The following is a 27169-nucleotide window of genomic DNA, read 5'->3' on the forward strand; positions in this document are numbered from 1 at the left end:
GCGTCACAACGGTAAATAGAGGCAGAATCAAAATCTCAATTAATCAGCACTTAAAGTAGAAGAAATCATAGAAGTCGGAAGAACGGTGAGCCAGTTGATCCCAAAATAGATAAACAGTCATGACCTCAACAAAAAATGACCGGACATACCTGCGAATTCAGCACTGAATGACTTTAATCAGTTGCGCTCTCACCCCCTGCAAAGATGTAATCAGTTCAACACAGACCAAAACATCAGGCAACAACATCTGAAAATTGGGGAAACTTAATTGTCATCCAAAAGAGGTTGGTTATATTAGAGAGTAAAATTCATATTATAATTGCGTTAAGGTGTACATAACAAGCTGCAGTCCTGCAGCACAACTTGAGTGTAGTTTCACATCAACTGGTTTAAAATTCAAATTTACTAGTTTACTTGCCAGCAAGCAGAGAGCGCTAACGATAAATTACATCCAGCTTACCGTGACAGACTAAATGGTACATGCAGCATTAAGTTAAAAAAAAGCAAAAAACAAAGAGACATAAATAGCTATTACTATGTCCATGCAGTCATGTTCCCTCTAATTGGTCAGGCTTCGACCTTCTCTTCCTTAGCACTCTGGGTTTCGTCTTTCTCTGCATCCCCTTCTTCTTCGTCTTCTTCATCTGCCTCATCAGCCAATTTAGTAAGCTCTTCCTGGATCATGACCTTTATGGCTGACTTTCTCAGGCTGAGATCTGCATCGAATTGCCCCGCTGAAAAAGAACAACGACAGGTAGGAAGGCAACAAGAGTTCACATGAGTATTGATCTGATCAAGCACTAAGTTTCAAAATGATAGCTAATCATTTCTTCAATCCTGCTGCAGATGAATGTTCACAATTTTTCTAGCCAAATTACTAGATGCATCTAGCTTGACAAAAATATAGCCAAATTTCTTCGAAGAACCCATTTAGAAGCTGAGACCAAATTAATACAATTGGATTAACTAATATTAAAAAAAAAGCCATTTAAATTTTCAATAAAACAATAGAAACGAGAGTGCATACCAAGTTGCTTCAAAATGTCAGTGAAAGTAGCCTGCAAAATATAGAGAACACCATTTGTAAGTGAATGAGAACAACCATCACTTGCCACACACTGAGGTAATATAAAGTATAAACAAAGAAATATGATGGTCTCGGATACTTCTCCTTTTGATTGCTGAGCGGTATAATGTTCTCGGTAAATATACGCAAACACCCTTTACAGCCATGTTTACCAGTTCATTCAAGAATATGCCACTACAACCATGTTTACTGGGCAGACAACTGGTACTCTAAGCTTACCGTATTGAAGTCAACTTCTTTGAGAATTTGACATATTGCATCTCTCAAATTGTCATCAGTTGGCCTCAATTTTTCCTCCTTGGTCTTGTCCTTAACTTTAGCAACTTTTTTCCCTTCAAATAAGCAATAGTATATAGTATTATCAACAAGGATGAAACGATAGACAAGCTCCAATTCTTGCCAAAAATTAAAAACCAATACAATCAATTGTTTATGAACAATATGTAGTAAACAACATTATCAAATCGTGCAAATAAAAAAAAGAAAAAACAGTTAAATCACTGTCCCTCAATATTTAAATAAGACGAGAAGACAACAAAAATGTACAATAGAAAGCACAGAAATCTATTAGCTAAAGAAACAAAACCAAGGGAGGAAAAAAAAAACTAAAGTTATAATCTTTGAAGAAGTAAAAACAACAAATCTGAAACCAAAATTCCATAAGAAAATTGCTTTTAAGAATATATGCAACAATAAAGGAATGAACTTTCTGAGAGGAACAAATGCAGCAAAGAATTTAGAAAGAAAGATGTACTAGCACTTCAAAATCAAAAGTTAAAGAAAAATGTATTATAACCAAGATGGTGATGATGGTGATGATGATAACAAAAACAATGAGAATATCAAATGAAATGAGAGATTTCAATTTATACCAGTTTTTTCCTTTGAGGCAGATTTTGTTGGAGTTGATGCTTTGGACACTTTCACATTTTTCTTCTTCCTTGAGGATACCTTTGGACTCATATCACTGTCATCATCAACCGGAGTGCGTTTTAATGATGACTTCTTTTGTCTTTTACTAGGTGGTGGAGTAGATTTAGCAGAAACTGCGGATTTTTTTGTTCCAGCTTTTCCAGAAGATTCCTTCTTTCTGGATGATGATGATTTTGACCGTGGCTTTTTCTTTTCCACTTCTTTGTCAGTATCATCGGAAGAATCATGTTTCTCCTCACTTTCCGAATGCTCAGGCATAACATCCTCTGACTTCTCTGGAATGCCATTTTCATTTTCGTCTTCATCATTTTCTTCTTCTTCTTGTACATCTTCCTCTGACTCATCTTCTGTATCTGGTGTACTCTTGTCCCCCAATTTTGAATCATCATCATTCTTTCTACGATTCTGGAAAATTACAGAACAAATGTTCTTTTACAAATAAATAAGATAAAGAACAATAAATGGTACAAAGCCATCAATAAATGGTACGAAGCCCTCTAAACAGACTGAAGTGCAAAAATCCAATGCAGGTTGCATGCATGTTTCTTCTCTAGATAAATTCTCATGGAACTTTTTAAATCTCATGAAATTGCAGTAAAATTCACAATCAGTAAAAACCTCAGCAACAGTGTTTATAGATGCTCCTATCTTAAGATCCACCAATGCTACATAAACTGGAAAGAATTATGAAGCTACATTCTATACAAACTGAAGCCATGGTACATCCATCAGACACTCTAGCAAGTTTGACAAAGGGACAGATAATATTCATTAGAAGACACAAGTTATACCAAAATGGCAAGACAAATGGTTGTCCAAGTGTGGTTGTCCAAGTGCAAAAGATACATACACTACAAACGAATACAAGAACACCTACTTCTGCTGAAGTAGAACTATTTACAGTTACAGCAAGACAACACAAAAAAATTATACGCCAATTAGGCTATTATACTAATGCTCATGTCACAACTTTATTTATGATATTAGAGGATGAGAAATAGCACCTTTGCTGAGCGCTTTGAACTTGTGCCCCCAGAGGTTGAAGGACTTCCTTTAGTTGCCCTCTTGCGCTTTTTGCCCTTAGTTGGCTGACATTCAAACAGGAAATAGAATGTTGTTAACATACTGTGCAAGAAAACAAATTTCTCCAAGAGTGAAAAATTTGCAAGTAAACAAACCGTCTCTTTTTCTGCAAGGAGGACATCACTTGTAGCATGAGGAGCCACCAAAAACTCAATAAGCTTTGCAACTATATCCTCCTGCATTTTCATTTTACAGCTCATTTAAGCAACTATCCTCCCAAATTTGACAATAACAAAATTTGATTTTTAAATTAGGCTGAAAATTCATTTCTGATATGCCTCGCCTGCTCTCAAATGAGAAACAAAACCAGTGTTTCAGATAATCCCAGGACGCATCAACCCTTTTTTACTAGAGAAAACAAAATCAGATACACTGTTGCATCTGAGGTCCATTCACTGTTAGATTATCAATTCATGTGGAATGTGAGGGCATACAATTTAAGTCTGGACTGAACAATGTGTATAATGTTAGTTAATCAACCGTTAAAAAACATCCCAACTGATGAGATAGTCGCTACTTTAGTCAGTTAGTGAACACGTGATAGATTCGCCACAATGAATAGAAAGATTTTGGGACAAATTTCCAAACCAAAAAAGTAGTTGCAGCAGTAAAAGTTAGCAAACCTTCCTAGTAGTAGCTTTGGAAACTGATACATTGAGCAGATCACAGAAGTCCAATAACTTCTCTTTATTACACTTGTCAAGTTTTTCTTTTACTTTAGTATTTTGCTTGTCCTGCAACAATGACAAAATTTGAACCTCACTATCGTATCACAAGTAAATGAACGCTGTTAAAACTTTAGTGATAACCAACCTCAAAGCACTAAAACATGTCAAATGCATGCATCAAAGATAATGCATCTTTTACCTCATTTCCACGCCACACAAAACCAGAGAACCTGGATATATTACTCTTGACCTCAAGTGCCTGCAAATATTAAAGGAAAGCCACATAAACACAACACTTCAATACTCAATGACTACATATGAAGAATACTAGCTTTGAAATCTCTAGAGAGATTTTATTCATGTAATTTAATTTTGCAGTAAGTACATTCTTGTCACCAAGTTAGCAGTAAAAGAATTACCTTTCCTCTCCTTCCAAAAAGAATAGTATGAAGTAGTTTTAAGTTATCATCGATTTTCCTTCTTGACAACTTGAAAGCCACTGAACAAGACAAACATCAATAATTTGCATTGCCATGATTAATATTGATCCTAAAGGGGTTAAAACTCACCAATTGCAATATCAGATTGTTATGAATCAAAGGGGCAGTAATTTAGTATACACATTGATGTATATAATTAAAAGAATAAGGAAGACAAGACCTAAATTCTTTGTTAATAATAAATTTGATAACATACAATGCATCACTTGGAAGAGTTCAATATGAATTTCTTGTAAGCAACTGGTCAAACAGGATGTACTTACCTGTGATTCCTACCGCGACTCCTAGAACCCTATTAGTGTGACCATTTATATAACCATTTACATAACCAAAATGCACCATTTATAAATGAAAGTATTAACTGCAGGTGAATTGTAGTCAAAACCTCTGTACTGTACAATTAGTCTAACTATTCATATTTTGACATGATATGGACAACCTGATACAGGACAAGGAGCAAAATGTGGAAATACAGTTTTGGGCATTTTGGTTATGTAAATTGTTGGTAGATAAGGAAAAGCTGGACTCATAAAAATGAAAGTCAAAACAAAAACTCCAGTCACACAAATAGGGTTCTCGGAGTCGCCTTAGGAATCACAGGTAGGTTTCATCACATAGTCCTAAAGAGAAATATATGCTGCACACTCACTGGAAAGGTCTCTAAATTCATTAATTTCATTGAAAGAAAAAGGGCTCACAAGCCTTTTATAGAGTTGTACTAGGTTTAGATACTACATGTAATCCATGTTGAACCCATGGATACAGTGAACCAATATTAATTACTAAATTTATGAATCCTAGACACCATACTAACTCTGAACCAACATTAGTTACTATAGGACTACATATTACCCCAACACATGAGGTATAGATTTAGAAGACTCTTCCCTGTTGCAGTAAAGACCCTCTAACAGTAGCTCACATTCACTGGCTTGACCAAATAAGATTCCAGGTAGGAATAGCACCATGATTATATCCTTCCAGATTCATTACCACCAGATCCTTCACGCATCATAGAGAATGTGAAAATATCTTACCAAACAAAAGTGAGCAATGAAAGCTTTGACCCCTTCACAACCCTATGAAGCTAAAAATATTTCAATGTAATTACTACTGATTGGAGTTTAAAACAGGAAAAGAATGTGTAAGTGGATTACTGGACTGATATAATGTCCATTTAAAAGAAATTAAAATGTAGAAGATTAACTTTCACAGAGAAAACCAAAATGAGGTTCATTAATAGTAGGATAAAAAAGAAAAGAATAGGGCAGGAACCGTACCATTAGGTATGTCTTTCAATGGCGTACCACGTCCCTACAATGTTTAAGGTAAAACAATAAACAAAATAATCCTCAGTAATACATAACCTGAACTGATATCTATAGAACAGAAAACAAATAAAAAGAAGACCTTCTCTATATGGAATTCCCTGGCATTATCCTTTTCAATAGTTGCCACCAGCCTTTCAACTGATTTCCGCTCACGAACAGGGCGATCAATAGCAGGAGTCCTTTGCTCTGGCTCCTTCTTTTCTGCAACTTTCCTTTTCTTCTCTTTGGTTTTCTCCGCACTCTTTCCTTTTCCACGCTTCCTTGACCCCTTCTCCATCTTAGCTTCTTCTTCCTTATCTTCTTCCTTCTCTTCTTCCTTATCTTCTTCCTTCTCTTCTTCCATCTCTTCTTCCTTATCTTCTTCCTTGTCTTCTACCTTCTCTTCTACCTTCACTTTTTCCTTCTCTTCCTTCACCTGAAGCCCATCCACCTTCTCTTCTTCCACTTCAATTTGCTTCTTTTCTTCGGTCTCCACTTTTTCATTTGGAGCAGTTTCTTCTTCCTTTTCCTCAACTATGGGTTCCTCTGTTTCTTTCACCTTTTGACCTTTGCTTCCATTCTCAACCAGAGCATTCTCATCATCTTTCTTAACTTCATTTGGACCAATTTCCTCTTTTATTTCCTCAACCTTGGGTTCCTCTGCTTCGTCTTTCACTTTTTCATCTTTGCTTCTATGGGTCTCTTGGCCTTCATTCCTTTTCTCTGCTTCATCTTTCTTATCACCTTTCTTATATACATCCATTTCTTTTACCTCAACCTTTTCGTCCCCTTTTTTCAAAGTCACATCTTTGCTGGTTTTCCCTAACTGGCTAGTCCCATTTGCCACCATTTCAGTGTCATTGGCCACCGTGTCTTCTTCACCCATGATCAATTAATCTAAAACAGATTATGGCCGTGGCAAAGTTGATTGGAAAAACTTCTGAAACAAATGTAGTATTCACTTAGGGGTGCATAATGTAGCATGCAAAAAAAACTCTCATAGAAACTTAGGGATTACCACCATAATTTCAAACAAATAAAACGCCATAAGTTTGGAAATAATCAAATATAAATCATCAAGCTTGAAAACTCCGCAGCTGCCGCTGATTTTCTCAAACAAAAAATAATCCAAAGAGCAATAACAGAATCTAGGAGAAAAATGCATGACAACTAGAAAAATTAGAAAAATGCATGACAACTAGAAAAATTAGAAAAATGCATGACAACTAGAAAAATTAGAAAAATGCATGACTACTAGAAAAATTAGAAAAATGCATGACAACTAGAAAAATTAGAAAAATGCATGACTACTAGAAAAATTAGAGTCCCCAGAAAATTGGAAATCCCAAACTAAATCTGGACCAAGTAAGTAACATGCAGAGCCCAACACACAAATTTTGAATCTTCAGCTTCTACACTGCTTTAACAAAAGCAAGAACCTCAGTTTTTCACCAGACAACGTCAATAGAACAAAAAATCAAAGAAAATCTGTTAATTCAGTTTGGGACCAAAAGACAAGCGAAATTCAAACTACAAATTTTCAACTTTCTCGGCAACCAAACAGTAGCAAGAAAAAAAATCCAATTGTGCACAGTAATCAGTAAAAATCAAGCAAAATTCAAAACGTTTGAAGACTGTAACAACCAGTTGGAAACCCTAAGCTCTGCACCTGAATTATCCCCAACTCGATAGCCAAAAATAACAAAATTTACAGAAAAAAAAAAGAATAATTGGTAATTAAAATTGAATAAAAATTGATTTAGGTATGAAACTTACAGAGATTTGAGTTTTGTGTTGGTTGATTTGGAGCTCGGAAAAGTCTTCGAGTCACACTCTCAGTGCTTCTCTCTCTTACACACAATTATTATTATGCTTCGAACTTCTATTTTTGTTTTTGTTTTTTTTTTTAATTTTATTTATGCTGTGGATGTACTCGTACTACTCCGGACTTCAAAGCCGGATTCAAAATGCAGTTAAATACCACGTCAGTTTGAGCTCCAATGCGAAAGTGTGTCCACGGCCCAGATCTGGTTTGGGGTGGCACCCAGCGAATCGACAGCCGTTGATTGATATTCGTTCTTTTTTTTTTCTTTTTTTTTCAAGGAAGAAATTTATTAAAATTTGAAGCCTCGATACCAAGGGTGTGCTTTTTTGAGAAGTATTTATCAAATATTATCTTTTAATTTTAAAAATGTCAGCTTTTAAAAAACTTATAAATATATTTAAACCATCACTTAATTTTTTCTCATCAAAGGTTTCTTTTTCTTTTTTAATTTCTTTCATGTTTCAATCCGTATCTTTCTTTGGTTCTTTGATTTTGTTGATTTTTTGGGAAAAAAAAAGATAATACTTAAATTTGGTTTCTCTGATTTGTGATTTTTTGCTATCAGTCTGTAAGTATTTGTCTCTGTAATTGTGGTGATCTGCCTAGGTACAAAAGACGAAGACACGATGCAATGGGAAAAAATTAGGGTGATAAAAATTGTCAACATTTCATAATATCACTAAACAATTTCTTATTTATTCAAAGTAACAACATAATCACTTTTTGACTTATGTATTATCTTGGCAATATTATACATGGTCATAGGTTTAATTGGAACATCGGTGATTGCTACTGTTTGAGCAAATTAACAGAAAACCAATCTAAACCATCACTTACGTATCTTATTAGTAGGATGTTAGTTCCCATTTTTTTTACTAAAAAATTAAAACTGAGAAACCTGTGGTCTTTGTTTGACAAAGAAAATATAAAAAAAATTAGAAAAATATAGGTGAGAGCAACACTTGATTATAGCACAAGAATCTTTTAATCAACAACTAATTATTCACACAAATTAAGGGTATTTGTGTCTATTTAAGTGAAATTTTATATAATGATTGAAAGTTTTATTAAAAAATGATATTTTTCGAAATCAAAAGTGAATGTTTTGCTATTATTGATAAATACTCATTTTTTTAGTAAACCGCCAAACCCACCCGTGACAAAATGGGTTGGGTCGGTTTGAAATTTATTCTATTGAGCTTTGAACTACGACCCGGCCGTCCAAGAATGAAATAGTTAAAGCTCGGTTTGTAAAATTCCAACCCGTAGTGGACCAAAATGAAAAATTATTAGATAGTACTGTACTACTACATCATTCGTGATACTTCCATTTAAAATTAGCTGGACATATATTTTAGAAAATTAAAAATAAATTAAATACTTGAAAAAGAAAATACAACGAGTTTCTCCACTAGTGGGTAAGACAATTGAAAGTGAGTTTCTTTTCTGATTTCTTTGATTTTCTGAGTAGCCAAATAGATTATGTGGTTTTTATTTGATGAAATTTGAAAGCGAAAATAATACACATGTCAAATCCCCTTCCCAGTTCTCCGCCCCACGGCTCCAAGTTTCCAACCCCTTGCCTGCCACTGGTTTCCATCGCTGTGGACTCTCTGTTTCTTTTCCTTCCGGTCTCTGCAATTTCCAATGGTGAGAGACTAATAGTGTAAATTCCCAATAGATTAATCATATTGGTGCTTTGTGGCTTTCAGTGGGTTTTGACAAGGAACACACATTATTATCCAAAATCAAAGTCCAACGTCTACCCGCAAACCCGCCCAACTGGTACGTCCAATCGGAACAAAAGCTAAAAATAGAAAGAATTATAAATAGTGCAGGAAAGTTAAGGAGAATAAGGGAAGAATTTGAGGCAAAGGGAAAAAGAGATTTCATTCATTCATCTTGTGTCCCTAAAGGGCTGATCATTACACATTTATACCTCGACAAAAGAGTAAACCCCTAACTAAGGATCATGGGCTTAAAAATAGGACCAGGCATTTATTCACAAAAAGGACATGTGCTGAAAAAGAGGTGTGAGGCCCACTGGCAGGTCCTAATAACCCCTTCCCCATGAGAAGAAGCATGTCCTCAATGCTTAAAATATGGGTAGTGAGTGATGATTTCATCAGCCTCCTCCCATGTGGCTTCCTCAGGTGGAAGACCGGTCCACTGGATGAGCCATTTGCTAATTGCAGCGTTCTTCTTCTTGAACATTCCCCTATCCAAAACCTTATCTAGTTGCCAATGCAAGAGACCTGTGGAATCAATGGGAGGCAGATTCTGGGTTAGAGTGATAGCATTACCAATCTTCTTATTCAACAAGGAGACATGGAAGACGAGGTGGATCTTGGAGTCTCGAGGCAAATTCAGGTGGTATGCCACAACACCAATGTGAGCCTTCACTTGGAATGGTCTATAAAGTTTGGAGCAAGTTTGTTAAATGTTCTTGTTGCTACGGACTGCTGACGGTAGGGTTGAAGTTTGAGATAAACCCAATCACCAACATTGAATTCACGGTTTGTGCATCCCTTATCATAAATTTGCTTCATACGATTCTGAGTAAGGTGCAAGTTTGCATGCAAGAGGCGTAGCACCTTGTCGCGGTCCTGCAAAGCTTTATCAATTGAGTGAATAGTTGTAGTCCCGGGCATGTAGGCCTGAATTGAAAGGGGTGGCATGCCATATAACGCCTGAAATGGCGACATCTTAATGGCCGACTGAAATGTGGTGTTGTACTACCATTCAGCCCATGGAAGGAGGGTAGCCCACTTGTGAGGACGATCAGCGGAAAAACAGCGAAGAAAATGCTCCAATGTACGGGTTGAGGACCTCAAATTGGCCATCAGATTGAGGGTGGTAGGCTGAGTTGCGACAAAGTTTGGTGCCTTGGTTTTTGAAAAATTATTTCCAGAAGTGACTAAGGAATGTGGGATCACAATTGACTTGGGCATGCCGTGGAGATGAAAAATCTCTTTGATAAATGTGTCCCCAATAGAGGCAGCCGTATATGGCTGCTTGATTAGGATGAAGTGGCCATACTTAGTTAAACGATCGACAACAACCAAAATAACTATGTAGCCATTGGATGGTGGCAACCCTTCTAAAAAGCCAAGTGCAATGTCCTGCCAAATGCCATTGGGAATGGGAAGAGGTTGCAGGAGACTTGGCGATTTAATCGTCTCATTATTCTACCTTTGGCATTCCGGGCAAATGGACACAAGTGCTTGATGTCCTTACGCATACATGGCCAAAGAAAGTTGTGGAAGACACGGTGGTAGGTTTGAAGGAAACTTGAGTGACCCCCTTGCAGTGAAGAGTGAAATTCATCCAATATTTTTGTACGCCACTATGATGAAAGAGGGACAAAGACACGCTGCTTGTAATGAATGATACCATTAACCAGTGAGAAACCTCGAACACTTGAGTTTGGTGTCTGGATTAAGGAAGACCAGAGATGTTGGACTTATTGGTCTGTCGCATACGATTGCTGAAGTGCAGGAATGCAATCAAAAACAGGGGAGGATAACCCTATAAGAGGGAGCAGTCCAAGCCGGCGGGAGAGGTCATCCGGATTACCATTTTGTGAACCCGGTCTATAATCCACCATGTAATTATATCCGAGGAGTTTCACCAGTTATTTCTGTTGTTGAGGTGTTGAAATACGTTGTTCTAAGAAGTGTTTTATGGGTTTGTGATTTGTCACGATACGAAAATGTTGACCCAGTAAATAATGTCTCCAATTTTGCACAGCGAAGACGATGGGGAGCATATCTTTGTCATAGGTAGGGAGGCCAAGATTACAACTAGACAAAGCCTTACTAAGGTAAGCGATGTGGTGACCTTCTTGACATAGAACAACACCTATACCTATACCCAACGCATCTGTTTCAATTACGAACTGTTTATTGAAGTCAGGAAGTGTAAGAACTAGTGTAGTAGCAAGTGCCTGTTTAAGCTTATCAAATGCAACGGTGGATTCAGCTATCCAAGAGAAATTACCCTGCTGTAGAATGTTGGTTAAGGGCTTAGCAATAAGGCCATAATGAAGAACGAATTTTCGATAATAGCCCGTTAAACCCAAGAAGTCGCAGAAACCTTTGATGGACTGAGGTTTTGGCCAATCAACAATGGTCTGTATTTTGGAATTGTCAACTGCCACCCCTTGTTGCGAAATGGAATGTCCCAAATAATCAATGGTGGTTTTCCCAAAAGAACATTTGGTAAGCTTGACCCTCATGCTGTTAGAAGACAAAATTTGAAAAACAGTCTCTAAATGGGAGAGGTGAATAGCCAACGAAGGACTATACATAAGGATATCATAAAAAAAAAAACTAATACAAACTTATGTAAGTAAGGCCGAAATATTGAATTCATCAATGCTTGAAAGGTGGATGGAGCATTGGACAAGCCAAAGGGCATGACCAAGAGTTCAAAATGACCATCATGTGTGCGAAAAGCTGTTTTGGGAATGTCTTCTGAACACATATGAATTTGGTGGTAGCCGGACCGAAGGTCTAGCTTAGAGAATATGGCAGCACCATGTAATTCGTCAAGTAACTCGTCTACCACAGGAATTGGAAAACGATCATTGACAGTGGCTGCATTTAATGCTCTATAATCGATACAAAGATGCCAAGAATCATCCCTTTTTTTCACTAGGAGATCAGGAGAGGAAAATGGGCTACTACTATTCCGGATGACTCCCAAATGAAGAAGGTCATGCACCTGCCGTTCTATTTCAGCTTTTTGGAATAGGGATAACAATATGGATGTACATTGACAGGGGTAGTGTTTGGTAATAGAGGGATTTTATGGTCAATGTGCTGTTAGGGAGGGAGACCCTTAGGGATGGAAAATAGGTGTTGATATTGTGTGAGGAAGGATACAATGGTGAGGTGGGTATTAGGAGGTGAGGAAAGTGACGGTTCGGTGGGTGGGGTGTGGTGGGTGGCTGGGAAGGTACTGTGGAAATATGGTTATAATGAGTGCTAAGTTTGAAATAGTGGGTAGGCAGTGATCAAGCCTTGAAGTGTATAGGTCGTGCCCTGAACGTTGAAAATCATGGTTTTGTTTTTGAAATGCCACCCTATAAACCCAAGTGATTCTAGCCATTCTGAGACCAAAATGGGGTCATAGGCAAGAATGTCTAAAAGTAGGAATAAGCCCATAAGGGTGTAACCTTGTAGTGTAATTGAGACATTAAGAGCTCTCTAAGTCGCTGTAACTTGTTTATGGGCGGCTGTGGTGAAGTGAACAAGGTCAACTTGTTCAGTTTGCAAGTCTAATTGATGGGTAATATCAAGGTGGAACAAATTGCAAGCATCGCCTGAATTAATAAAAACAGAAATAGGGTGGGATTGAATAGAGCCTTTTAATTGCATAGGTTAACCCATGGTAAGACCCAGTATCGAAAAAAGCTCCAGCATGTGACAAGCAGTATCGGGAGGTGGGTGGTCCTCCGATTGGCAGTCATGAAATTCCGTAGTGTCATCATCTGGGCTGGTTGCATCAAGTAATACAATCATGGGAGCTTTGCATTTATGTCGTGGAACGTGAGGTTCTGAGCAATTTAAACATTCCTTTTTTCGTATCTTTTCTTGGACCTTAGCGGGAGTTAACCTCTTAAATGGACCAAGAGGGGGCTGTGGTGATTTAGGGGTGGGAATGGCGGGTGTGAGTGTAGGGTTGGGTGGTCTTGAAAAGGTAAAGGAAGGGTATGGCCGAGAATATGCCGGATGAGACGTTCATTTGGCCTGATTCTTGGTTTCAAAAATTTTTGCTAATTGTTTAGCTTGGTGTAAGGAATCCAGTTCCAGTGCTAAGACATCATGGAGAATGTCCTCCTTGAGGCCACCCAAAAAGACATGTTTCAACTGATTCTCGGTTCAATCAATGACCCGACACGATAGCTTAGTAAAATTAGCAATATACTCATCCATAGTGCATATTTGTTGAATGTGGGTAAGTTGGGATTCAATATTGGCCCTATCACCTCCACCAAAATGTTGGAGCAACAGGTCAACAAATAAGCTCCAATTATCTCGGCCATATCGCTATTCAAAATCGCACATCCAAATAGATGAATCAGCACTAAAATTTCATGCTGCCACAAGTACCCATAGTCGACGTAACGTTCGGCCATGGCTAACCAGCCATAAGGGTCATCCCCGTTAAAACGAGGGAGTTCCATTTTGATGTTTTTAATGGGATGGGATGTGTTTGTGTAGAAAGGTAGGGTTATAGGTGTGCGGGGTGCAGAAACAGGGGTTAGGGATGGGATAACACGGAATGAAGGAGAAATAGGCGAAAGAGGTGTATGAGTGGGGTGAGAAGATGGAGGAAGAGGGTTGTGGCTGCTGGGAGTAGGAGGGTCGACTTGTGATGGTAGATGGGGATGGTTGGGGTCGGGGTAAAATGAATAGAGGTGGGGATTAGGGCGAGATTGGGAGTTGAGGGGTTAGATAAGTCAAGACCTGAGAATATGATGGTTAGACCGAATAGGGAACGGAAGGATGGTTGCATGTTGGATGTAGCAAGGCATGTAGAGGTGGGGTTAACTGGGGAAACGAAGGTAGAGGGTTGGGGAGGAGGGTGAGTTGATTTAAGGAAACGCAACTCATCAAGCATCAAGGATTGGAAAGCTGCGAACTGAGTAGTCATGGTGTTTTGGAATGATGTATTGGAAGTGGTGATCTGATCTAGAGTCTTTTGGAAGGAAGCTTGCTGAGTTTCCAGGGAAGAAAATAAGTCACAGACATCTTCTACCTGGTGGCGAAGATACTCATGACGAACATCAACTGCAGCGGCTATGGCGTCGGGGTCAGAGCTCGGGGAATGGGTGTTTTTACCCATGGGTCGCTAGGCTCTGATGCCAATTAGTACGCCCAATCGGATCAAAAGTTGAAAATGAAAGAATTGTAAACAGTGCAGGAAAGTTAAGGAGAATAAGGCAAGAATTTGAGGCAAATGGAAAAAGATATTTCATTCATTCATCTTGTGTCCCTAAAGGGCTGATCATTACACATTTATACCCCAACAAAAGAGTAAAACCCTAGCTAAGGATAATGGGCTTAAAAGATGGGACCAAGCATTTATTCACAAAAAGGGCATGTGCTTAAAGAGAGGTGTGAGGCCCACTAGCAAGTCGTAACACTAACCCACCTGAAAACATATTGGGTTAGGTGGCAAGTTGGTCAAATGATGGCCCAACCATCATGAGTCGGCTTACGATTTAAGTGTCAATCCCGCCCAATCCGAACCCATGCCAACCCAATCAAATTTGAAGGCCTCCATAGCTGAATTTGGTAAACAATACTCCCAGAAATATGAGTTTGTTACTGTAAGGCCAAAGTGAGGTAAAACATCAGCCACAAAGTTTGCTTTCTTGAAAATGTAGTTCCATCTTATGCAAAGAAATTCAGAGGCCAGCCTTCTAATATTCTTCACAATTGATTTAAAGTGCCAAGGAGTATCCCAAGCGCCTTAATTTTACTAAATAATACTTTGGAATAACATATCGCGATGCTCAATTTGCTAAGAAGTAAACAATATTTTCGTTTCCACGTTAGCTTGAGATATTGTTGACCCTAGAAACTACCAAGCCTACGTAGCGCGCAGGCCGAGTAATCTATAAGCTAACTACGTCCTTCGGTAAATGCGGGGCGTGCCAACTCGTCGGCCGAGCTCGGCCGAGGAGTAAATTTTTTGATGTTGCGTTGGGTGCGCGGCTGACTTCTGCGTCTTGCGATTGCGGCCGAGAAAGGAACACGTCTCGGCCTCTTGGGCTCTCGAACCTGAAGACAAGGTTACTATTCTTACGAAGTTCAATATCAAATTCGGCTTTCAATGTGCCGAATGTAATAATTGTAACACCTCACTTTGCCGAGAAGGCTGATGAGATGACCTCGACCAATAAGGATTCAGAAATCCTTCTCGACCGAGACTTGGATAGGTAATCAACTGTCCTCGCCGCAGTGCTGTTGATGCCAAAGGAAGATGCTGCGAGAACGGCTGATTCTACGGTGACAGAGCTATCTATGCCGACTTAAGATATCACCGGTTGCTTTCACAGTGCTGTTGATGCCAACGGAAGATGTGTAAGCGAAAAGAGAAAATAAAAAATCTCAAAGTTGTTGAGAGAGTTTGCGCAGGGCAGTTTTGTGTGTTGAATTGGAGGCCCCTTGATGTTGCTTGCGCTCTCGTATTTATAGCATCAAAACTCTTAGCCGTGCTGGAGAATTAAAGTCGTGGACATCCCACCATCTCTGATGATAAGCCACAGCCATCTTTATCCCAATCAACAATTACCGAGTCATCAGGTAAGATCACATGGGATAAAATGGCATATGCCATCTTTTATCCCATATTTTCCCGTGCCTGAGTTCAAAATAAACAGCACCTTTATCCAAGCACCTTTATTGGCTAATGATAATCTAATCCCATCTTTATCTCCATTATATTTGCATAAATGCATGGGAGATAGTCTTCCAATCCTTCACGTACATGCATGATACCAATCTCAATCTCAAGCTGGACTCTTCTGTTTTAAACTCTTGATTTCTTGGAGATCGCCCAAATTCAGTATTAATACCTAGAAAAATATTAAAATTCAATAGTCTAGAATCCGCTCATCCAACGGCCTCAATTACTTGGGCCGGTAATGTAAAATCGGGTCCAAACAGATATCAAAGAAATTTTTTCTATGTGCTGGAAACGATGCACGGTACACCAAGTGTTTTATACATGTGGTTGAATTTTTTTTGTAATATCCAACCACCTGTAGTAAAGCAGGAATATTCGGATTCATAAAGGAATGTTGTCTGCAATGGGAGATCCTTATAATATATCCCTAAATCTTAGGACTAAAATATTAAAAAATCATTGTTCATTTTGTTGGAGTATGGCCATTGAAAAAACTAAAAAGTTGTCTCTACTTGATTTCCGAACGTTTCAAAAATAAGGGAAGCTGCAACAAGCATTCACGTATATGGGTTCAAAAAAACAAGGAAAAAAACCAAAAAAGAGAAGTTGATGTGCAACATTTCCACATGAGTGAGGTTTATTTTACACTCAAAATCAACAGTGGGTTCATTCTTCAAGTCCTTATATACATTCCTCACATTTGATGGTTTCTTGGTTTCTTTAAAAGATCCGACGAATCCCTATATATTAAGAACTTTGAGAACTCTTACTTTGGGCCATTAAACGCCTTTTGTCCCTCTATTTAGACTCTAGAGACTAGACTTCCTTCAGTATCCTATTAAAAATGCTCTAATGACCACTGTTATAAAAATCCCTGCCTAGGCGCTAGGCGCCTGGCTACCATCCCGATTAATGCCTAGGCATTTGAAAATTAAGAAAGGGGCGCCTAGACCGCCTAGGCACCTGCCTAGCTTGCCCAGACCCGCTCAGGTCGCGACTCAGTTAAAACACAAAATAGATAACTTTCATTTTGCATTTTTTTTTAATAAATTGTAAGAGACTTGTTACATACTTAAATGAACACATATTATATCCTTATTCCCCATGTTTTTGTTATGTTCCAATACTTCATAATATATTATATCATTCTATTTTATAGTTTATGAATAAATTATATATATTTAAAGTATATTCAGATACTTATTTACATGAAATATAATAGATTAACTTAAATTCATCAAATGGCATAGGTCCTGGCCCGGCCCGTTGCTCGATTGGCACTTTTAGAACCTTGCTAATGACACTTGCCTGCTGAATCGTTTGTCCAGCACATCAAAAATCTCTCGAGCCATAGATCGCAATGCTGCTGAGGCGCACGTTGTGGCGCACGTCGTACACGACGCACACGGATCAAACACAGCAAAGGGTTTGACGTCGGACGTTTTGGATCTCGTATTGATCCAACAATTCATCCACTTGGATCAGATCAGAATTGTGCTTGTCGGTGAGAGCACGCATTCGCACAACCTCCTCTTTCCAAAAATAAAAAATAAAAAAGTACAGTAATGGGACTTAAGACTAGCGATTGAGATGTTCCGGACTTTTCCAAGAAGTCTGAGTTGGCTCGACTGAGGAAACCAAAATCCCGACATGCTTATTCTGGTCAGTTTTCTGTTTTGTTTGCTGGTGGTTGTGTTTTTCCATGTTCGGATTCTAGAGAGAGTGTGCGTGCGTGATCATTCTGTTAAGTTAGTTATTTCAGTTAATCCGAAAGCAATCCTCATTCCTCAGGTTGATTAAGGTTGTTTTCATTTCATTTGCGCTTGTACTACTGATTTTGTTTGTTTGTTTGTTTCATTACAGCAGTTAGAATATAGGTCATTGAAATAAATCCCTAGTTGTTTTCATTTCACTTGCGCTTCTACACTGTGCTGCTGCCCTGTGTGTGTTGTGTGTTGTGCCACTACCTTGTGATACACAAGGTGGCCCGAATCGAAGTACATATGAGCGAGAATGTTGAGTATATATGGAAAGTCAGATCAACAAGAGCAGTAGTAGTGCTACATATGACATGGAAGAGACTAATCTAATAGTTTTGGTATGGGGGACTGAGAAATCTGTGAGAGAGAGAGAGAGAGAGAGAGAGAAAAGGGAGGGGGTGGGGGGTGGTGAGGAGGAAATACTAATCTAATAGTTTAATGTCAGAAATTTAGAATTCAGTGTCGGAGGAAGTATTTGTACAAAACTAGCAAATAGAGCTTGGTTTCTGAGAAAATCTTCCATTATATAACACCTATGCTAACTTGGTTCAAACTTCATTGTTATAAGGCTTCCAGTCCCGCCTGATCTGCGGTAGCAACTTCTTCGTAATCAAGTCGGGTCTGTCTTCATAGAAATAAAAAAAGGTCGTACCCAGTGCACAAGGCTCCCGCTTTACGTAGGATTTAGGAGAGGTGAATGTCGGCTAGCCTTACCCCCATTTATGGAGAGGCTGCTCCCAAGTCTCGAACCCGAGACCTACCGCTCATAGAAATATAAACTAAAAACCAGCTAGGTTTTATTTCTTAGGCACTGCAACAATTACCAACATTTCAGAAAGAAAAATTTAATCATCTTTATTTTGAACATCCATCATCCGTCATCCGTCATCAAATTTGACTCTGTCATTTTTAAAGCTACTGCCCACTTCTACTAGGGCATTATCATGGTAAAAAAAAAAAAAAAAACATGCACATGTAAACCAAATTAAACCAAAGTTTGTGTTTAATTAACACAATGTGTTAAAAATTATTGCGTATGAAATCTTTAACAAGAAAATACTCCTTATTACTTGCTTATATAGGTTATATGGTGTGCAAACAACAGAAGCACTCAAAAGCATCTGTAATCTTGGAGCCTGTGACATTGCGTGTAATATAGAAAAACATTTGAGAGCTTTCACACGTTGACTCTCCAGGAAAAATAAAATCCTGATTCCACCACTGGAGCCTGCAGTAGTTATTTCAGTTGATCTGAAATTAACCCCCAGCTTAAGGTTTTCATTTCACTGCACTGCAACTACTGAGTTTGTTTCTATCAGTACACTTACTTATAAGCTTGATCCTTTGTGCATTCTTTACCAAATAAAATATGATCAGAGGAATTGGTGGATTGTGATTTAAGGGTTTCATATTTCCTTTATAAGCTAATTGTTTAAAGATTGAAACTTGAAATGTCGAAAACTGTTGTCGAATGGAGGTACATCTGTCACGACTTGGCTAAAAGTGTCTAGCTACATATTCCTATGCAGGTCTTCTAGTTTTCTGAATCATCGTAATGGCCTCGAATGAGAGTAGATCCTTGGTTTCAGGACTAATAGATCCTTTATCTCAAACAAATAAAAGGAATGCTCCAAAGGGTAGAAGAATTCGCCGTTGTAGAAGTGCTCCTCTTTCAGAGTATATAAGGTTAGAGGCAGGCTTTGCCTCAGGTCCACGTACTGAATCCTTCTGTGGAAATATACACCCAAACTTTCTCTTTGTAGCTGCATTCTTGACTGTCTACTTAGGCATAGGAACTTTATGTTTCTACCTCGTCAGGCACCAGCTCAAGGGAGAGAAGACAAATGGACTTCTTGATGCTGTTTATTTCTGTATTGTGACAATGACCACTGTCGGATATGGAGACCTTGTACCAAACAGTGTTCTTTCAAAACTACTGGCTTGTGCTTTCGTCTTTTCAGGAATGGCTCTCGTTGGGATGATCTTGAGCAAAGCAGCTGACTATTTGGTAGAGAAGCAGGAATTATTGCTTGTTAAAGCCTTACATATGAGTAAAAAAGTTGGGCATTTTGAAATTCTTAAAGATATTGAGACTAACAGTCTGAGGTACAAATGTATTGTGATCTTTATCCTTCTTTTGCTGCTCATAATTGGTGGCACAATCTTCCTAGCTATTGTTGAGAAATTGAGCCTTGTGGATGCATTCTATTGCGTTTGTTGTACCTGTTAGATGAAGTCTGTTGAAAAGATTATGAGAAGATTATTCTAATGGCTTATTCTAATGGGAGCCATTTTCTTCTGTCGAAGATGCTCCACTCACAGTGCATCGTGGACAGCAAGGGTCTTCACATGGACTGCAGCATTGTGGACAGCAAAGATGCCTCTTCCAATATATTTCTTTATTGCATGCGTGTGTAATATGATGTATATAAATATCTGCTGCTATTGCAGCAGGTGGTGTGAGAGAAAATATTCAATCCATTTTTAATATGGTTTCTAGAGCTTTTTTTGTCTAACGACAACGATCCTAGTTTCCTATCCTTCCCATCCTCGCTTCCATGGCTGAAAACAATGTTCCCGCTAGTTCCTCCACCCTCCCAAACAACTCTTTTCATCCGTTTTCCACTGTTGTTAATATCAAACTTGATAGAACCAACTACCCACTGTGGTTGGCTCAAATACTCCCTATCCTAAAAAGTAGGGACCTGATGGGATATGTTGATGGCACGCTGGTGTGTCCTCCAAAGAATGTGACTGGTGCAACCACTCTGAACCCATCGTACACTGCCTGGGTACAACAGGATCAAATGATCCTCAGTTGGATAAATGGTTCTCTAACTGCCTCTGTCTTGTTTGTGATGGCAAGCAAACGAACTGCTCGAGCAACCTGGGAAGCTCTTGAGCAAAGGTATGCCTCTACTTCTCAAAATAGAATTTTGTTTTTGAGAAATGAGTTGTTGCAGACCAAGAAAGGTGATCTATCTGTGGCGGATTACCTGGATCGCATGAATGCGATAGCTGATAACCTTGCCCTAGCTGGGCATCCTGTGAGTGATGATGAGCTCGTGCAGATTGTGTTGAACAATCTTGGACCGGCCTTTGAGATGACAGTAAGTGCTGCACAAGCTCGTGATAATCCTATCACGTATCCTACTCTTGAAGCACTCCTGCTCACAACCGAAAGAAGAATGGCGGACCAAACTGTCCCTTTGGTGGAAGGTGCTACTGTCAATGCCTTCATTGCGTCTAGAGGTCGTGGTGGAGGCTGCTCTCGTGGAAATGGACGAGGCACCTCTCCATCCACCCGTGGTGCTCAAAGAAGCTACAACCCACGCAATAATAATTATCAGCGCAATCCTTCAGGTAATATTGAAAGATCGGCTTCATATGGTGATCGCATTGTTTGCCAAATCTGCGGCAAACCTAGACATCCCGCTCTTGACTGCTACCACCGCATGAATACTGCTTTTGAAGGCCGAATCCCTGCCCAACGTCTCTCGGCAATGACGTCCTCCACCATCCCCATCAACAAGCAGCAAAATGGAACTTGGCTCCTGGACATAGGTGCCAACGCACATATTACTCCAGACCTTCAGAATTTGGTAAATCCTAAAGACTATACTGGTAAAGATGGTGTGGGAGGTATAGGTAATACTTCTGGAATTTCTATTGCACATTGTGGTTCAACTCAACTTAATACTACTGCTTGCTCATTTGCTTTACAAGATATCCTTCATTGCCCTACTGCTTCTACCAATATCATCTCCGCCCATAGGTTCACCTTAGACAATGACTGTTATTTACTAATCTTTCCACATTTTTTCCTTGTTAAGGACCTCAAGACACGGAAGACGCTTTTCCGAGGGAGATGTGAGAATGGGTTATACCCATTTCCAAATGGCAGTGGTCAACTCAAGTATCCAGTTTCTGCGTTTGTGGGCGTTAGGGTGTCTGTTCAAAAGTGGCATGCTCGTCTTGGTCACCCTGCCAAACCAATAATCAAGTTTTTAATTTCAAATAAATTTGTACCAATTCATGGTACATCTAATGTCATCTTTTGTGAGTCATGTCCTTTAGGAAAGAGTACTAGGTTACCTTTCAGTAAGTCTGAGTCTGTCTCTCAATTTCCTTTGCAACTTTTACATTCTGATGTGTGGTGTTCTCCAATTATTTCTAATGAAGGTTTTCGTTATTACCTGTTGTTTGTGGATGATTATTCCCGATATTCTTGGATCTTTCCCATGAAACAAAAATCTGAAGTTTTTGACATATTTGTAAAGTTTAAAGTTAAGGTTGAAAAGATGTTTAATTGTTCAATTAAAACCCTTCAATGTGATGAAGGTGGTGAATATAAAAGTCATGCCTTTCAAAATTTTCTTGGCGTTCATGGAATTTCTCAACGTTTTTCTTGTCCAAAACATCCTGAACAAAATGGATTGGCATAACGGAAACACCGACACATTGTCGAAACCAGTATTGTTATGCTTTCTCAATCTCATATGCCTAATAAGTTTTGGTTTGATGCATGCTTAACTGCTACATACTTGATAAACCGTCTGCCAACTCGTGTACTATCAAACATATCTCCTTTTGAGAAATTGTTTCAAAGAAAACCAAATTATGCCATGTTAAAAGTTTTTGGTTGTCGTTGTTTTCCTTGGTTAACACCATATAATCAAAATAAATTACAACAAAAATCCAAGTCATGTGTCTTTCTTGGGTATTCTCTTGATCATCAAGGATACAAATGTTTGGATCTGTCCACAAGACGAGTTTACTTGTCTCGCCATGTCCTATTCAATGAGGATTTTTTCCCTTTTAAGGGACTCACATCTCCTCCTGAAAGCGTTGCATCACAAGGTAACAATCTTTTACCCCAATTATTATTTACTTTTCCCTTAACCACAACTGTTCCCGTGTGTCCTACTACACCCAATACCCATAGTGCCCAGTCCTCTCTTGATACTTCCATCACGCCACATATCTCTTCCTCTCCTGATCTAACATCTCCACCCCCAATACCATTACCATCTAACCATTCCTTAGGACCCACACTACAATCACATGAGCAAGTGTTAGTCAATTCACAATCTTTGCCAGCTAATGTGTCTAGTGATACTGGCCACTCTATGACTACACGTTCCAAGTCTGGAGTTGTCAAACCAAATCCAAAGTATGCTATGCATGTTACCATTAAAGATATTCCTGTTGAACCAACTTGCTTCAGTCAGGCAGTCAAGCTGTTGGAAATGTGCCCTAAAGCCAATCATATGATGATACTTTACGGACATTTTACATGTTAAACTAATCTAGTTTAACTATAAAGGGCAAAGATTATTGTTTGAGCCGTCTCATATAAACGTTATATGCTTAAACGATAAAATCCAAGGAATATGTGATTGGGAGAATGTAATCTAATGAAGTTAGAATCATGAGACCATTCTTTCGTAGACACATCCTAAATGTTCCTGATCATAGGATTGCCAATTGGGCATTGACAGTCCGTCAAGATCGGTACGTGCTATGTCTTCTCTCAGGAGAGTGACTAGTCTCGAGTCATTTGTGTGTGTGACATCAAGACAAGTACGTAGGTGCTCAGTAGAGAATGAGTTCACTGAACGCGATCAACGAAGAGTTCTCATACTCATGTCACATGAGAACTCATGGTTGGGATAATGCAAAGTAGTCCTTTGACCTGAGGCATCACAGTTGTCTTGTGGTTAAGTCCTTGATCTTTGATTATGTCAAACGTCATTCCATTGGAGTGTCCACGGCATCGTTGGGGTTAAGCCACTTAGTCATGGAGGCAAGTGAATGCGCAACAAGGGATCTCTAACCTTCAAACTGTTTGAGGGAGAATACTCTATGATATGATTTAGAATCTCTGACCAGAGTATGAATGAGATTTAGGAATGCGTTCCAAATCACATTCAAAGAAATCATATAAGCACACGAATCACATTGGATAGTAGACATGAATAAATAAACTATCAAACCAAATAATGTGGTCAAGAGTATTGTATTAGAGAAAGACCGTATTGCATTTGTAATCCCAAACTGAATAGGTTTTCTCTACCTCTTCTGATTAGCTTGGGTAATCATGATATGCTGCAAGGTGTCACTCATGGTTTGTGGAAGCCCTAAACGTGTATAATCACTAAAGGGAGAATTGAAAGTAAGTTTCAATTCACAATCGATTTGAAATGGTTTTAATCGCCCACTGCCTCGCTAAAAGGAACCTAATGGATCGCACACCATAAGAGGTGGAGATTGGAGATTAAACGGAGATGAGTAAGAATGATTAAATGGTTTAATCATTTATTTATGGCAAGGATTAATTAATATGTTAATTAATCAAACGAATAAGTTCGTTAAAGACCTCAGGATAGGTTTTGGACATTAAGGCCCAATGGGCTTCGAACGTCAAGCCCATTGACTTAAGTTGTATGACAACTTAATGAATAATGATTCACTAAGACCCAAAAGCCCAAACAACACCCCATGGCCGGCCATTTAGAGGAAGGGTAGTGAACTTGCTTTAATTACAAGTTTGCCACTCAAATGAATAAAGGTATAAATATGACTTTATAGCCAAAATTCATTTAGGGTTTCTTTTAGAGAAAATTGGTGAGAACTTGTCTCTCCATTTTCTCTCTAGGAGGCCGGCCCCTTGGGGGTGCATCTTGCAATCCCACTACTCCAAGGTCACTCATTTCTTCTCCAATCTCTCCTTGGTGAAGAGACTTAGAGGTTCCCTACTTTGGGAACTTGGAGAAACCTATTCTTCCATCCAAAAATATAGATTTAAGATGCAAGGAATGAAGGCCCTCTCTTTGGGTGATTAGCCTTTGCTTATGCAAAGAGGAATCTACAAAGGTATAAATCTCAACTCACTTTGTTTTGAGTTGATTAATGATTCACCAATCTACTAGGCTTTGAATTTCTTGGTTAATGTTTTGTTTTTAAGTGCATGCTAGCATGATTCCGCCTTTAATTGTTAATTGCATGCTATATGATGTTGCTTAAATGAACATGTTTTCACAAAATCTTCCTTCACAAGCATCATGAGTGGAGGGAAGCTATGGTGCAAGAATTTAATGCATTACAAAGGTGTGGCACGTGGAGTTTAGTTCCACATCAATCTGACATGAACGTACTGCCAAATAAATGGGTGTTCAAAATTAAGCGCAAAGCAGATGGCACTGTTGAGCGTCATAAAGCTCGGTTAGTGGCTAATGGTTTTCATCAGAAGGCTGGCGTGGATTACACTGAGACTTTCAGTCCTGTGGTTAAACACAGCACCATTCGTTTTGTCTTAAGTCTTGCTGTGTCAAAGAAGTGGCCTGTACGCCAACTGGATGTATCAAATGCGTTCTTGCATGGCTACTTAAATGAACATGTTTACATGCGGCAACCATCAGGGTTCATTGACAAACAGTTTCCAAATCATGTTTGTCAGCTGCAACGTTCTATTTATGGTTTAAAACAAGCACCTAGGGCTTGGTTCCAACGCTTCTCAGATTTCTTGCTTCAACTGGGCTTTGAGGAGTCCACATGTGATTACAGTTTGTTTGTGTTTAATCAACGGGGTGTATATCTCATTCTTTTAATCTATGTCGATGACATTCTCCTCACAGGGAATAGTCCTCGCCAGATGGATCATTTGATTAAGAAACTTGGTAGTTTGTTTTCAATGAAGGATTTGGGACCACTAAGTTATTTCCTGGGTATTGAGGTCAAGTATAATGGTGATTTCATGCATCTCTGTCAGTCCAAATATGCTTTGGACCTACTAACTCGAACTAAATTCACAGACGCAAAGCCCATTTCCACTCCAGTGCCGTCTGGTCAGAAGTTGAGTGCCTATGCTGGAGATCTTTTTGCCAATCCAGAGATGTATCGTAGTGTTGTTGGGGCACTACAGTATCTTACGATAACTCGGCCTGATTTATCATACGCTGTGAATCAAGTGTGCCAGTTCATGCACTCTCCAAAAACAACGCACTGGATGGCTGTAAAGAGAATCCTACGGTATCTGAAGGCTACGTATAATCATGGGCTATTGTATAAACCAGGAACTGCGAAGTTGACAGCTTTTTCTGATGCAGATTATGCTGGCAACCCCGATACTCGTCACTCCACAGGTGGTTTCTGTGTTTATTTGGGTTCCAACCTTGTATCCTGGAGTTCAAAAAAGCAAAAGACAGTATCGAGGTCGAGTGCAGAGGCAGAGTATAGGCAGTTAGCTTATACTGCAGCAGAGTTATCATGGTTAAGGTCTCTTTATAAAGATCTCCATCTCCATCTGGTTCAACCAACCATTTGGTGTGACAATGTTTCTTCAATTGCCCTTGCGTCCAATCCGGTTTTTCATTCGAGAACAAAGCATCTTGAGGTTGACTATCATTATGTTCGTGAGAAGGTTGTTCGTGGTCAGTTGTTGGTCAATTATGTGTGTTCCCAGGACCAACTTGCTGACATTTTCACTAAAGGATTGTCTTCGTCCAGATTTCAGTTCCTTATCTCCAAGCTCCTAGTTGTACCACCCCCTGTTAGCTTGCGGGGGGCTGTTAGATGAAGTCTGTTGAAAAGATTATGAGAAGATTATTCTAATGGCTTATTCTAATGGGAGCCATTTTCTTCTGTCGAAGATGCTCCACTCACAGTGCATCGTGGACAGCAAGGGTCTTCACATGGACTGCAGCATTGTGGACAGCAAAGATGCCTCTTCCAATATATTTCTTTATTGCATGCGTGTGTAATATGATGTATATAAATATCTGCTGCTATTGCAGCAGGTGGTGTGAGAGAAAATATTCAATCCATTTTTAATAGTACCATCACAACTCTGGGATATGGAGATAAGAGCTTTTCGACTCAAGCAGGGCGTGTTTTTGCAGTATTCTGGATATTGACAGGTACCATTTGTTTAGCTCAGTTTTTCCTCTACATTGCCGAGCTAAATGCCCAGAGCAGACAACGGGCATTAGTAAAGTTGATTCTTACTCGTAGGATGGCCAACGTAGATTTGGAGGCAGCTGATCTTGACGATGATGGCTCTGTTGGGTACGTGAAATTTTTCTTCAAAAACGTTTGTGTATTATGGGATTATTATTTCTGAATTCTTATCTGCTGAGATGGTTTAATAACCAAATTTCGACGTGCTTCCTCCTCTTTCCTTTTACATAGGGCTGCTGAATTTGTCATATACAAGCTCAAAGAGATGGGGAAGATTAGCCAGGAAGATATTAGACTTGTAATGGAGGAGTTTGAAGATCTTGATGTTGATCAGTCAGGAACGTTGTCAACATCAGATATAATGCTTTCGCAATAACCTCAAATCAAGAAGTAACTCTGGCATCATGCTCTGAGTATTCTGAGAGGTGTCTTTGTAAGTTCGTGATTTGTATGATTGCTGACGCTTTCTGTGATGTGAATTTCTTTACTATGTCCAACATATCTCTTCCTACATAAAGACTAGGTTAAAATGGTTCTGTTCTTTACCGTGGTTTTCAGGGTTAATACAGTCATAGACATAAAAGCATTTTATTGCCAAATACTTGGTTCATGGCTTCTAAAGTG

At 39.0% G+C, this 27169-nt stretch overlaps 2 protein-coding genes across 3 annotated transcripts; one reads left to right on the forward strand and one right to left on the reverse strand.

Moving 5' to 3' along the window:
- Positions 1-268: 268 nt before the first annotated feature.
- On the reverse strand, positions 269-7555 carry LOC114819604 (DEK domain-containing chromatin-associated protein 4-like). Of its 2 annotated transcripts, none has more exons than XM_029088836.2 (12): positions 7358-7555; positions 5682-6521; positions 5552-5585; positions 4191-4270; positions 3971-4030; positions 3727-3837; positions 3199-3279; positions 3025-3108; positions 1960-2425; positions 1307-1419; positions 1028-1058; positions 269-734 (listed from the first exon to the last, which is right to left on the reverse strand). In XM_029088836.2, exons 2-12 carry the CDS (start codon positions 6465-6467, stop codon positions 568-570), a joined length of 2013 nt encoding a protein of 670 aa, XP_028944669.1. In that variant the 5' UTR covers positions 6468-6521; positions 7358-7555; the 3' UTR covers positions 269-567. The 2 variants fall into 2 exon arrangements, with proteins under 2 accessions (XP_028944669.1, XP_028944670.1); XM_029088837.2 differs by having other exon boundaries at positions 5682-6518; positions 7358-7526.
- Positions 7556-17136: 9581 nt separating this feature from the next.
- On the forward strand, positions 17137-27042 carry LOC103422958 (two-pore potassium channel 1-like). Its single transcript, XM_070808626.1, has 4 exons — positions 17137-17489; positions 19117-19810; positions 26426-26653; positions 26777-27042. The coding sequence occupies exons 2-4, from the start codon at positions 19143-19145 to the stop codon at positions 26919-26921; spliced, it is 1041 nt and encodes a 346-aa protein (XP_070664727.1). The 5' UTR covers positions 17137-17489; positions 19117-19142; the 3' UTR covers positions 26922-27042.
- Positions 27043-27169: the final 127 nt, after the last annotated feature.

This window comes from Malus domestica, chromosome 11 (assembly GCF_042453785.1).
Source record: "Malus domestica chromosome 11, GDT2T_hap1".
Taxonomy (NCBI): domain Eukaryota; kingdom Viridiplantae; phylum Streptophyta; class Magnoliopsida; order Rosales; family Rosaceae; genus Malus; species Malus domestica.